Source organism: Sphaeramia orbicularis, chromosome 5 (genome assembly GCF_902148855.1).
Source record: "Sphaeramia orbicularis chromosome 5, fSphaOr1.1, whole genome shotgun sequence".
NCBI classification, from domain to species: Eukaryota; Metazoa; Chordata; class Actinopteri; order Kurtiformes; family Apogonidae; genus Sphaeramia; species Sphaeramia orbicularis.
Window position 1 is genome coordinate 34620951 of NC_043961.1, and position 14832 is coordinate 34635782.

Here is a 14832-nt window from a genome sequence, read left to right on the forward strand (position 1 = left end):
TCAAGCTGTGGACCAAATCTCTAAATGATATAACAAAAGTTCCTTTATGGCAAAAAATGACTCTGTCATAATCTATGAAATGTAAAGCACTTAAGAATTTAACAATTTTCTGTGGTATACAGTAATTATTTCATATTGAGACGACAATAACCATAGTGTTCAAATTTCATCATTTCTTCTCATGCATTTAAATTGACATGACATAATGTGAGATGAATTTGAAGCACTATCTAAATGGGATTTCACAGTGGGTGCATAAATTAACAAAGTTAAATCATGTGCACCCTTTGAGTTTCTAACCTTTCACACAATACCGAGCCAGAGAAACTTGCCTGGTCAAATAAAACAAAGGGACTGAGATATTTAGTGGTTGAATATTTCACAAAGGGGGCTGGTCCTCCCTGACCTCAGTGCTCACAGGTCCTTTCTGGTTTTATCAAGCACAGGCACATGGAGCTCATCCAAATCCCAGCCTACAGAGCACTGACATGGAACTCAGTTCACTACACAATTCAACTGTGAGGCATCATTAGCATCCCTGAACACAGGCAGCAATGATGAATTAAAGATATTCACCTTTATGTTGGAGCTACATATACAGTCAGGAAATTACACTAAAACAGCTTCATAAAAACTGAAATTTACATACTGAAAACTACATAAACACAACTGTCATTATTTAACATCAGTGACAAAACAGTGGGAGATTTGACTCAGTCTTCGGTGCACATTTTAAGTTATGTGAGAAGTAATGACTAAGTTTCTCCCCTGGGACCAATTTAATGTGAAACTATATGCTATATATTGAAGGTCGAGCTGTCACATCTCCATTAAACAACCCAAACATGCAGCCAAAACACTGCAACTAAATGCCATTCCTCTAACATTTTACTTTGCCTGGAGCTAAAAACATACTGTCTATTAATCTGTGTTTATAATCATACGTGGCACAGTGAATCAATACTCCCAGCACTCACAGAACATTAGGCCTGAAAGCTGCTCCAAGGCTGCTGTGATCCATAGCCTCTGGATGCTGTCTGTGTGCCGCCGTTAAGAGCACAACAGCAGCCAGCCCCGAGGAAACATGCACAAAAGAACCCCTTCAGGGACACGTCTGTTACACCAATGAAGAGAAATGGTTTGAGGAGGATGAGTGTCCAGGGTTACTGGTGTTATGTTTCTCAGCTCAGCAATCTGCATCTTTGTTGCATTTCTCTTTGCTCTAATGATGTTTGTGATAAAAGAATAAATGAAAGAAGGATATAACAAGGCAGCATGTAGAGAATGGAAAGTACACACTGTAGGAAGAAAAAAAATGTCTGATTTTGTTGGAGTCATTGTAATCGACAGCCCTGCATATCCAGTAGAGGCAGGGTTACTTTTGAAATATGAATGGTTACAGGTGATTAGTTATGTTAAAAATGTAAGAAATAACATAAGTATTTTAATATTTTCATCAAAGTCCTGCAACAATTTACAATTCAGATGAATATTATAGCCCTTTTCTGGTTTCAGAGCGAAAATCTAGTTGAATTTCTAGAAGTGAAAGGTGTTTTTGGGCAGAATGGTACTGCAAAGGTTAGCGCTGTCGCCTCACAGCAAGAAGGTTCTGGGTTTGATTCCACACATTTCTGTGTTGAGTTTGCATGTTCTTCCCGTATCTGCATGGGCTGCATCTTAATGTGAAATTTCGGATACAGGGGGGGATCTGGCACCATGAAATTCTTATGTGGCATCTCTGTGGGTGCTCCAGCTTCCTCCCATCAACCATAGACATGCACTTTAATGGGTTCATTAGTCAAACTAAATCAGGTGTAGGTGTGAATGTGAGAGTGAATGGTTGTTTGTATATTTTAGCCCTGTGATGAACTGGTGACACATCCAGGGTGAACCCCGCCTTTGCTTATTGGTTGCTGGGATAGACTCCAGTGTTGTCAGATAAGAAAGATGTTCTTATCTGACAAAACCACCTATATTTAAGCCTTTAATGAAAAGAATCTATTCAGATATGACCACTTTGTAATCACCAAGATTTGTATTCAGACCTGAAATTTAAGTGAAATTTAAGTGTTTTCTCAGTAATAGTAACTCATTTTGGATTTTGCATTTTTTACAAGTGAGTCAGTATCCTTTGTAAAACTGCATCACATCTATCTGGACCGCATCAGCTCAGTCACAAACCAAAACAATGTTGTTATGTTACAACCAAAACATCTGAGGACCTCAAGGGATTAACAGTCACCTCAGGTAGTTAACAAGGTCTTCAAATGACGTCTTACCCTGGAGTCACAATGGGATGATGTATTTATGCATCATCCCATTGTGACCGGTTTAATGATCTTCTGTGGTTGATGAATAATCACAGTGGTAATAGTAGTAAGAGACTTCAGCTTAATGATACAGATGATCCTTCATTGTGGATACTATGTAGAAATAGACATAGGACAGATGTAGGACAGTCTCTCAAGCAATTGCAATCATTGAGGCTCAACCAGTAAAAAAATCAAGAATCTATTATGGCCTAGATAATAAATATATCTGTAACCCCAGAGGATTAGCTACAGTCAGCTGTATACCAGTTAATCCAACGCAGCCTCTTTGAAAAGCACTATAGGTTTGATTTGGATTAGCCGGTGAACATGATGCTGTCCACTGCCACAATGCTGGAGAACACATTCATAACTTAAGATGAGGAGGTTTTTTTCATCAGGCAGCCACATTTGGTTTGTCCTTAAAGAATCATTAGGGAATGTTCAGTAAAATTTGTACAAATATCAGAACTGATAGATTTTCCTGTATATACATGCAAAAAATACACAAAACTCATTTTGTCCACACACACATACAGCCTTTGCTGGTGTATGCACAAAAATACAGACTTTGATGGCTGATCTGGTTGATACTGAGGGTCACAGCTGGTCAATGCAGGGCATCATCTGCCGCGTCACAACCCAAAGGCTTTGTTGGAGCAGAAAAGCTAGATGAGGCCGGATTTAAAGTGAAGATTAAGCAGGAAAATCTGGCTGGAAGAAATCCAGCACTGACACAACTAAAAAATTCCTCCAGCTCCTTGTGCCAGTGCCTTTCCTGCCTCCAAAAAGCTGAAAGCTGCTGTGATGGCCAGCAGCAGGCCTGGCTCAGCTCTTTAAAATTGTCAGAGTGTGGGGACATTTGGAAAATGTGAGACATTTTGTTGACCTCTATCCCCTTTATAGGCCTGGGAATTGATTAGCGCTCTTTTCACACATGCCAGTCCTACCACACCCAAATCCCAGCTGCCTCTGGAAGTTCAGGGAGGGACCCTTTTCTCTCTCTCTTGGGACTAGGACAAGGAGTGGACTGGGTATCATTTGCCCGACCCTGAGAAGTTAACAGAAGAGTCCTGGTTGTGTAAGTATGAGAAAAATTGAACACGACCATACCTAAATAACAGAAACTGCATGACATTTTTGGACATGAAATAACACTGATAGCATTTTAAAAATGTTTGTAACTAGGGCTGGGCAATAAAATGCTAGCAATATGCGTATATCGCGAAATAACTTTTCCTCGATAGAAATATGAGACAATACAATTTCAACAGAATTCATTCATCCATGTTTTGACAGACATAAGAACAGCCAATCACAATTAAGTAGTACTGAACCAATCATGCTAGAGCCATGTCAAGTTAGGTTGAGGCACACAGAACAGGTGTAAGAGAAGCCGTAGCACACATGCTAATGTTTGGGCTGCAGTGGGAGGTAATGAATGATCCCTCAGGAGAAAATTTGACCAAGAACTCAGGCAACCGGGTTACTGAAAAGCAGGGTACGGTAGGGATGTAACAATTACCGGTATAACGAGAAACCGCAATAAAATTCTCGACGGTTAGTATTACCGTTTAAATTCTAATTATGGTGATAACCGTGTTTGATTACCGCACTTTGAAAACTAATGGTACTGCTCATTTCCTGGAGGAGCAGCAGCACTCCAGGCACTATCTATCAATCTATCTATGAAAAAGAAACTCAAACAACCCAAACTTGATACGGAAAATGGTCAAACAGTGTCCATAAGGACCTTTAATGCACATTTGTAGATTTGATTGTTTACATGTAAATATTTTTAATGTTTCTGCCACCAGAAAGTAGATTGTGGCTATTATTTAATTTTATTTATTTATTTATTTATTTTTCAAAATACAACTTGGTTAAATTATTTCAGTGTGTGTATAAGTGCTTTTTCAACATGTTGAGCACAATTTCAACAATATCGCAATAATAATGATAACTGTGATAATTTTGGTCACAATAACAGTGATGTGAAATTTTCATATCGTTACATCCCTAGGGTACGGCATAGAAGCTGGGAGTTGGACGTTCAGTATGTTAAGTTTCATCTTCAGTTTACGCCAGTTACAGTAGTTAGGACAATTATGGAACACACCTCCACGTATATAACCCTGGAAGTGTTTCGTGAAGATGGTCTGTTTTGTTTGTGTTCCCTTTTAAAACTTGAAAGCTTTTGCCTGCTGGTCAGGCTTTTAGTTTAGTTTTAAATGTATGTACCTGTTTTATTTATCTGAAACAGTTGTATAATGTTTTTCAGCACATCTGTCATGTTCAACCTCTGACCGAAAATAAATTGTATTTGAATCAAAAATAACCTTCTGATGTCTTCACATGTAACTTATGAGTAACGGAAAATTTAAGCTTGACAAAAATAGTGATTTGATTTATATCATGATACATATCGATATCATCTGATATGAAAAAAATTATCGTGATATGATTTTTTTCCATATTGCCCAGCCCTATTTGTAACTATTGGATTTAGGCTGTGACAATGCTATGGTAAAAGTTTGGTTAAGTTTATGCATTAAAACAACTTGGCAAAGGTAAGGACAGTCGTCCCCTGTGTTATATCCATCTGTAGCTGCTAGCTTAAAGTTCGTCCTTCTTTAAGGATGTCACTTGTTCTGTGTTACATTCATGTCACACAACTGTAACAGCTACACACTGTCACCACTGGTGAGGTGACACTTTTAAGACTGATCGCTTTTTTCACAACATCACATGTTATAACTGAGGGTGAACTGACACCTTTAATTTTAGTAATCAAAATAGTGTCATCATTCTGAAAGATTAAAATGCTCCAAAGGAATAGCAGCCTCTTTTCTATGAAAGACTGTGACCACACTGAATAATACAACACAGTAACACAGACCTTGGAGTCAGAGGTGGGCGCAACACAGAAGACACAGATTTTCTGTTTGCTGGTTCAGTGTAAGAGCTATAGTCAGTAAGGCCTAGTTTGAAGGGTTGACCGAGAAAGAAGCTGGACAGGTGTGAATAATAGAACTAAGTCTCTCATGTTCACTAGGTCTGAGACAAGCCAGCTACTGACTGAATGATGGGAAACACCCACACAGAAACCCGCACTGTCAGCTCAACCAGCCAACAAAATGTCTTCAAACAGAATCAAATATCATCCGCAATGTACAACAACTCACTACAGCAATGAATCAAATCCAGCAACTACATCGCAAACACAAGTAACAGTCAAATCACAGGGAAAATGTTTAATTAATTTCAAAAGATCCTATTGTGTTGTGGAATGTCTTGCTCTTGTTGTAAACACAGGACTTGACTACTAGACTTGTCACTGCTGTCTATTACAGTTGCTAATTGCAGAAGAACAGCAGAATTAAAACAAAATTCATGCTGTGCTCTTGGCATCAAGTGTGATATGAAAAAATGCCACAAGTACTCTTCAGCTATCTTGGAACGTACAACAAAGTCTAGAGCTATTAGTAAAATTTGTTCCCTGGATGTAATGATCTTCAAACTGGCAGGCACACAATGATTATAGGAGATGTGTAAAATGCATTAATACACACATTTATACATGTAAATTTACTACAACCTCTACAGTCTTTGCGAAGTAATGAATTTGCAAGTCTTTCATTCAATAAATCCTGGTTATTAGTATTAACAAAATTATTCCATTTGCTATTAAAACTGACTAGTAAAACTGACTGTAACGAATGTATGTGTTTGGTATACTTTTCATGGGCTTTATTGCACGGTACATCATCATCCTAAATTGTTGTACAGTAAAACAGACAGAATATGCCTGTATATGTCACTGCAGTACAGGCAAGAAAGACAGATAATACAGCTCCCATGTAAACCAGTCATACTGAAAAAAACACCTTTTTGAAGTCAGATTGGAGACATGTTATGTATCCCCTGCAGCCATCACTGAGTTATCTGTTAAGTATTGTATCCTGTGTGGTTTACAGCAGTTCATCATTAAAGAGCTCAACCAGAAGTTAAAGGCAGAAATGCAGGACTCTCATTCAGACATCACAAGTTTGGGGTCACAGTTCAGTTCGCTGATCTCCACAATGTGTTCCCAGTGGGAGTCCAGCCTAGACAGGTGGCTGTTACATTTTTACGGTTGAGAAATGTCATGTTGCACATCCTGTAACACTGTATAAAGCTACATGGGGATCTAAGTGAAACCTCTTACGGCAGCATGTACAAGGACAGTACAAGGTTACAGGTTTATTCACTTTATTCACAGCTCAGGGTGCCATCAATTCCAGGAGGAGATGAAACTGGTTCACCTCATATCAGGGTGATTTGGTTAAATAACAACAGCAGAAACCATGTCTACCATGATAAACATACAGTGTAAAATAAATAGTTGACATTATATCAGTACGATGATGGATTTGTAAGACCCTACTGTTGTTGTGCATCAACTTATTGGTGAGTTGGACCTGCTTACTAGAGGTGGAGGTTTGGGAAACCTCAAGCTTAATACCAGAATTCTTCATAAACAGTTCAGTCCCAGTGACCAGTCCTCATATTGCTGCATTTGGATTTATACATTTTGATAGAGGAGGGATATAAGAGCATATGAAATACAAATAGTAAAGTCATTCCTTTACATCCTCTGTGGAAGAAATATATCAAACAGAATTTTATCCCTCTGCAGTGATGAATTACCCATTGTGGTGGTGAATTTTACTGTAATATTGAAAATTTCAGCAATTGAAAAATGACCCAGTAAGCGATCCACATCATGGCTTGTACTCGCTGCTAGTGTTACAATAGATGCTAAAGTCTTTAAGGTCATTGCTTTCTTGCACTACCTTCCAGTTCAATAAGAACCTGAATCAGCTTTTTGCTCAGTGGTTTTCACTGCTCAGAATGACTAATGTCTCAGTGCAGTACTCCTCCTCTACTACAGAGAACAGCAAAAAATGGGTTTTGCTTTAGCAGAGGGTCCATGCTTAAAGTTTAACCATCTTCGCCTCTCCTCTCTGTCAGTGTTGCTGCTTGTATGAGGCTGTAATTAGTGGGACAGGAATGGAGGTGTTAATTAGCATCTCAGCAAAGTTTTACCAACTTAACCACAGCGCTTCATGCACATCACACACATAGGCTGCAAATTGAGCCTTACTCCTGGGCACAACACACTGACAAATACTGATTAACATTTGGTCATTAATAATAATGACCTCTATTCAGAGTCAAAGATTTTTCTGACAGAAAAAGTCATCTTTTTCCTAAGTGCCATCTCCCTCTTCAATGAGCTTTTAAATAACATTAAATAGCTATTATATACATAGTTTCTGTTTCATGTAATTATATGAACCAGTGTCGTGGGTTTGATTCCAACACCAGTCGATGGGTGGGACCTTTCTGTGTGCAGTTTGCATGTTCTCCCCCTGTCTGCATGGGTTCTCTCCAGCTTCCTCCCACCATCTAAAGACATGCACTGATTGGTTAATTGGTTAATCTTCTGAATTTCCCCTTGGGGATTAATAAAGTAAATCAATCTATCTATCTATCTATCTATCTATCTATCTATCTATGCTAATCTAATCTAATCTAATCTAATCTAATCTAATCTAATCTAATCTAAATTGCCCATAGGTGTGAATGTGAGAGTGACTGGTTGTTTGTCTCTGTGTCAGCCCTGCGATAAACTGGTGACTTGTCCAGGGTGTACCCCGCCTTCACCCATAAGTAGCTGGGAAAGGCTCCAGCGACCCCCACGACCCTAGTGAGGAGAAAGCGGGTTCAGATGATGAATAAATGAATATGAACCATTGCAGCATAGTCTGAAGTACTTTTTAATTATATCGCAAATTCTAATTTATTTGGCAGTTCAACATGGTGTCTGCAAATAATTTGTTGAATAAATGTGGCACATTAATGCTTGGTTCTTCCATAACATCCATTTTCAGGGAAATAAATATTTTCCACAGCTGAAGTGTATGAAGTGACCTTTTCAGACATACACGATGGATGACAAAACACCAAATTTTGAGACTTCATGCTCACAAAAGCAACAACAATGACCGCTGAGGCCAACAGAAATGTAATCGTGGTTGCAGATATTTGATCACAAACCTCATAATATTAGACTAATTCTAAATCTGACTTGAAAAAGTGCAAGATGAAAAGTGGCAAGTCATCCCAACTCATAAATGTCTGGTCAGGCTTTCAAGCAAGCCTGAACAAAAAAAAAAAGTTCTTTGACATATGTCTCTGATCCACAGGCATAAACCTCTTGATGGTGCTTGAGGAAAGGTCACCAAAGATGTTAGAATACATCATATTTAAAGTTTCTGGCAATTCATCTGATCGTTGTTGAGATATTTCAGTCTGGACAAACCTGCACCACTTGCATAACTAAAAATCCTGTCCAAGTTGGCACATTTTTCTGCATGGATAGTATGAAAAATCAGATACAGGCTGATGAGCACATCATCTGTTCTGAATCAGAGATCTGTATTTTGTGTGCTTTACCTTAAAGTCACACCATCATCAAGGCTGAACTAAATATATAGTCTGTGAACCCCAGTTTCATGTTGGAGTTAGCTAACAGCCTATATTTAATCTGAAACAGTGTGGAAACAAAGACTTCATTAGAGAGAAGGACCAGCATGGAAAGTGAAGCATTGGAAAACGAGAAGGAAACCAATTTACAGCTCCACTTTAGGTCAAATGTGAAGCAGTCCAAAATAGTCTAATGTGAAACTTTTATGTCCACGTTTAAAGTAGTCTGGTCTGATGAAACTACGTCTCAGTGGAAGACAGCTCAACTTCCACAGCAGCTGTATGGACAATGAGATGATGCAACAGTGTGCTGAAGATTTCTGTATAAATCCCATTTTTTTAGGAAAAAAAAAAATTAAAAAAATCTTGTACTGAATTTCTTTATTCTATATTTATAAAACACTGGCAATATGGTCTGAAGCTTAGTGTTTTATCTTTACCTTGATGCCAGTTTACACAGTCTGTTCTTTTCATCCTCACATCCTCGTTTCCTGCTGCTGGCTGTAATGATAATTACTGATAGGAAGCAGCAGAAGTGTGCAGCAGTCCAAAAGCACTTCCACCTGTCCAGAAAGCTGACCTTTTGTGCGATACTGGATAGTGCAGACAAAGGCCTGCTGCTTTAGTGGTCTGCAGAGTGATTGATATCATCTCATTATCTACAGGAGTTGATTCTGCTGAGTGTGAGCAGCCACTGTTTGTTGCCTTTTCTTGTGTCACCACCATCACTACAATTGTGTAGCATCTCAACAGCCTCTGCTTTTCCTCACTGCCCTCTCTTCCTCCATCCTCCTTCATCAATCAACCTCTTCTTGGAGTCTAAAACCCCCAAATCCCTCAACTCATCTAGTTCTTTCTCTCTGAGGATTTCTTTCCTCATGATTATTAAGATTCCTCTCCTGCCCTTGTACTGTAACTCCTGCAGTGATAGATACTCTCTCTCTTTGCCACTGTTTCTCCCTGCATCTTTAATGCCCCTCTGCCACCTCCCCCTGGTTGGTTCTGCGTCACTGATCACCATTCGTTCGATCCGCAGAGGCTTCCTCCCAGGAGAGTAACTGCAGTAATAAGAGCAGAGAGGCTCTGAGAGGCAGACTGCCGGCGCCCTGCAGGGCAGCCTGGAACAGAGAACCATGAAGTCAGGGACACTTAAACACAGTCAAAGAGGAAGAGCAGCAAGAAAATGGCAAAAAAAAAAAAAAAAAAAAGCATCCGTATTTATGTTTTGCTCAATCTCTCTGTTGCCAACACTTCTCAAAGATGTCACAGAACATCAGTATTGTAGACTTTCTTGGATGTGAAATCAAAAGCATGGAAACAACATGAGTTTTACTGTTTCTGTGTCTCCCTTCGTCAGTGCACTCTCCAGAGACAAGGCTGGATTGACTTGAGAGCATCAGTACTTTCCTCTTCCTCTTCAGTGTTGTCTGCTTAATTAACAAGCAGTCATCTCAGACTCCTGCATAGGCCACCATTTTGTTTCCTGTTTCCTCTATATTTCCATAGGCAGACCTCCCAAGACACTCCTGAGCATCTGCCTAATCTTGGACAATGACCATTTCACTTTGATGAGCCAAAGAAAGCCTCCATTTCAACACCAGAGATCAATTTACCACAAATGTTACTAGGTGAGATTTGTCTGGGGGAAAAGTAGGTTTACTCTTATGTGAAGTAGTGGATAATTGAATCCACAGACAGACAAATGCGACTGAACTGCCTTAAGGAACGGCATTGCTGAAGATCTCACCAAATCAGTGCTGCCTGTGTTTCATCACAAGTTAAATATAACTCTGTAAAAGGACGCATGCATTATTTTTTTAATTTACCCATATGGTTGGTAGTTTGGAGCATAAATGCTAATGGTTCTGATATATTTTATCCACAGTAAGAATTCTACAAAGTAATCTGCTATTAAGATTCAGGTCACTTCCACAAAGACAAGCGCACTGTTAAACATGTATCTACTACATGTTTAAAATGGAAAACAAAATAACCAGGAAAAAGTGAAACATGAAAAATAAAGTAAGTGCATCAAAGCGAAGCAGAAAGATGAGATCAGAAGCCTCATCACTAAAAAACATATAAAGCCCAGTTTAATCATGTGTGAAACTATTCACAGATCAGTGTAGCTTGTGAATACAAAAGCACCTCTCAGATTTCATTATTGATTCATGTTTGCCATTGTTCAAGAACAATAAACATCCTACAGCACCTTCATGCATCTAGACAGCAACATATGTAGCTATTTATATGAAATACAGCACATGCAATCAAATTAGGAGTTAAACAACTGTGACGCCAAAAAGCACTTTGTACATTCACTACTGCAGCTTCTGTGGTGATTGTAAATGACAGACAGGTATTCATGACTGAATTAAAGTATCAAGCATCACAATGTTTTCTCAGTTTTTGTAGGAAGATGGAGCTGCATATCTGAAGTTTAACCTCAGTAGCCTGTTAAGTGTTGAACTGCTGCTGAAACCAGTCAGCACAAAGATCTAGACAGACGTAGTGTTAAAAGACTGAATATATAAATAAATGCATAAATACATAAAAAGACAGTGGTGCAGTTTTCTCACATGAGGAGAAAAAGTGAGGTGAATTGTAATAGTGTCAGAATATGGATGAAATGTAAAAACTGATATAGAGTTTATGGCACATTGTGTCCCTGAGGTCACACACAGGCAAACATCTGACTAAAAGCAAACTCCTAAATATGTGAGCAGCTGGTGGAAACTTCACCTCCATTGTTGCTCCTTGGCATTCTGCTCTACATGGGTTGCTAGGCAACTGTTGTGTTGGCAACCTTTGGTTTGAACTTTAATCCCCACTCTGACAAAAATGTTAAGAAACATCAGAGAAAATATAAAACAGCATGACAGATGAGCAGGGTGAGGAAGAAGTCATCAGATGATTGAAGTGTGGCATCAAAAGTCAAAGTCTTCATAAGTTTTCATGAGATGGCTCATGTCATGTTAAACTACTCCTGATCACACACTCAGTCCTTTCAGTTTTAAAGGTATGTAGACTTAAATGTGACATCTGCCTTGTTCCTCAAAGGCAGAAGATTGTTAAAAATGAATCATGGAGTGTGGGGAAAACAGGAGTCCTGCAGAGTCTTGACAATGCAGTAGGACACATAGACACACATGGACTGGCACATTAACTAATCCACTGAAAAAAACTTTCAGATACAGGAACCAAAACCACAGAAAAAATATTCGAATTTGATTAAAAATAAATAAATAAATAAAATTCTACAGCTTTCTCCTCTAGGTCCAAAAAGATAAAATATAAATATAGATGACCTGGCATCATTTAATATCATTTATGGAAAAGTGAAGCCCTGTCTCCAAGCTTCTGTGCTGAGGCACAGACCAGAGCGGGACAATTGCATCAGAATATGATCAGCAATTAGTAATTACAGCTGTCAATCATGAATTTAACACCCCTACCTGTCTGATAACACCTACATATACAGTAGGTGTTTATATATAAGCATATAAGAATATTTTTTCTAATACGTTACTTTATATGTGTTATTTTTATATAAATAATCCTTATTATATTGTGTATGTGTATAAAATTGTTCTTTGATTCTTCTATATGTCTGGTACATACATTCTTGGATTGAAAAGAAATTTCATTTTGACTTTGTTGCAAATATATATCTTGTAGCTTACTTATCTTAATAATGCTGAATTGTACTTAAAACTGTAAACTGACCCATCTTAATACAGTTCTTATACAGATAATGTCCCAGAAGTTGAATAAAAAACCCAGTAAGAAATCTGTGGTAATGTAATTTTCTTTCATGTCTATAAAATAAAGTAATGGTAACTGAGGAAGCAAAAGTAAACATGAAGAAAAAATTTTTTTGAATGTATATGTCCTTGTTGTGACAGGTAAAATGACAGATGGCTGGAGTGAAAAATATTATGAAACATCATCTGCTGGTGAAGCTAATGAAGCCCCTCAGATGAGATGTGAAATGTGTTCAAAACTGTACAAGTCCGGCTCTTGTTTAACTGTATAAAAGCAAAATAAAAGCACCAGACAAATGATGTATCTATGCATACATACACATCTATGGCCACATCTAGGGCTAATTTAAAGTCATTCACAAAGATAAAAGAGACTCAGCTTCGGCTCCTGAGGAGAGTCTTTCTAACACCTAAGTGCTCTGAAATAACGAAGTCAGTGGGTGGTTGGCCTTTCTTAAATTAACCATCTTTCATCTCTATACCTGATCCTGGCCTAGAAATGTCAGAGCAGCTGGCTGCTGTTGGATCAGCAGGACTGGAGCTAAATAGGCTAATTTAGTGCTTAAGAATGTCAGAAAATGGCAAAGCAACAAAAAATCACTTGAAAAGTATAATTTAAACGGATTTAGCAGGCTCATTAGAACAGAGCAACAGAGCTAACAAAGTCCAAATAATTGATAGTGTATGTTCAGTTAATTGCTGGGATGTACAAAATGTGTTATTTTACAAACCTGTTTGCACAGTACAACGCTACATTATGATTCACACTGATCCACTTCCTGTTTTGTCATGTGTCTATGCCCCCGGTGACAGAAACTTAATTAAAACAAAATGTATCATCCAATCAAGTGCATTCACGCATGCACTGACACACGCAGGCATTGTCCACAAGAATGGGAAAGAGACCTTCAGTATCAGATGTCCACATACTGCTGATCACAAGGTTAAATGATAGTGGGGCATGTGCATATCCACGCATATCTCATTACAAGGCTGCAGAAATACAACCGCATAAATCAAAAGTTATTGCACTGACACTGAGGTCAGAGGTGGAGACGACGTGGCAGCACATCCTGTAGTGGAGCATCACTACATTTTTCAACATAAGCATCATTTTGTTACTTGTCTGTACTTTACTTGAATGTTTATTTTTCTGGAAGCTTTTTTACTTTCTGCACTTTCTACTCCTAACCACAGACTTATTACTTTAGCTTCATATTTAGGAATTTATCAGTTATATTTATTTTTATATCACTGAACACTTTCACTACATCAAGTTTGATTTGTGCATCCACTGGAACGACGAAATGATGTGAAAAATGTGACAAAAGAGAGCAGAAAATAAAGGACTGAGGAGAAAAAGTATCATAATGTTTAAACATTTAGTTTCAGCATTCAGTTTTTTGGAAGTTACAACAATTGAATAGGCTTCGAATTATATTTATATATTATCTATATTATACTTTTATTTGTTTGCACAAAAAAAGTCAGTATTGTTTTTGTTTTTTTCAACTTCTTGTACCTTTGAGTATCTGTGCTTTTTATTTTTTACTGCAGTAAAGAAAGAAACTGCTACTTTTATTGACACTCTACCTTTTTTAGGCAAATATCTGCACAAAGAATGTGTGTACATGTGCCACCTGTGGTGAAAAGTAATGCATTGCTTCTATACCTCCACTCATGTCAGGTCCGTGCAGCTCCCATGGTATACAGCTGGGCCTCAGCATCTTCTCAGCCCTCAACACGCAGGAAATATCCATATCTACCCTTTTCCTTTACACTTTCTCTTTTACCACCTCTCTATTCTAGCCCCATCCGCTTACTACTGAGAGGATTTCAGATGATGGATGGGACACAGGAATCAGTCCACGCCCTCACACCCTTTTCCATCCCCCACTTTCTCTCTTTATCATCTACTGTAAAGCTAACCCGTTAGTGCTCTTCAATGGTCTTGTCCACCCCCTGCTGGTCTAACCAACCCCCCCTTCCCAGCCCCAGTACAGCAGATGGGGCATTCCTGTACAGGCCAAAGACACTTATAAACGGGCGGCTTATATTCATTTCTAAGCCAGGACCTTCAGCCTCCAGCTGTGTAATCAGACAGCTGAAGTAGACAGTATTAGAAAGCTAATACCTGATCGTGACACAGAGACATATGTAAGGCCCGGGACAATCTTGGCGTAATCCTTTGATATCAGCAGTATTAACGGATTGCATCAATTCAACTT

General features: G+C 38.5%; 1 protein-coding gene across 3 annotated transcripts in view; it reads right to left on the reverse strand.

Annotated features, from left to right (window-relative positions):
- The window catches only part of kaznb (kazrin, periplakin interacting protein b), a 141015-nt gene that overhangs the window by 47877 nt on the left and 78306 nt on the right, over positions 1 to 14832 (reverse strand). The window contains exon 1 of one of the 3 annotated variants that reach the window (XM_030134596.1): positions 14277 to 14403. The exons of the other annotated variants lie outside the window; for them this stretch is intronic. Coding sequence (XP_029990456.1) covers positions 14277 to 14364 — 88 coding nt within the window. The 5' untranslated portion in view covers positions 14365 to 14403. Of the gene's footprint in view, positions 1 to 14276; positions 14404 to 14832 lie in introns of those variants that run through there. 3 annotated transcript variants of the gene reach the window in all.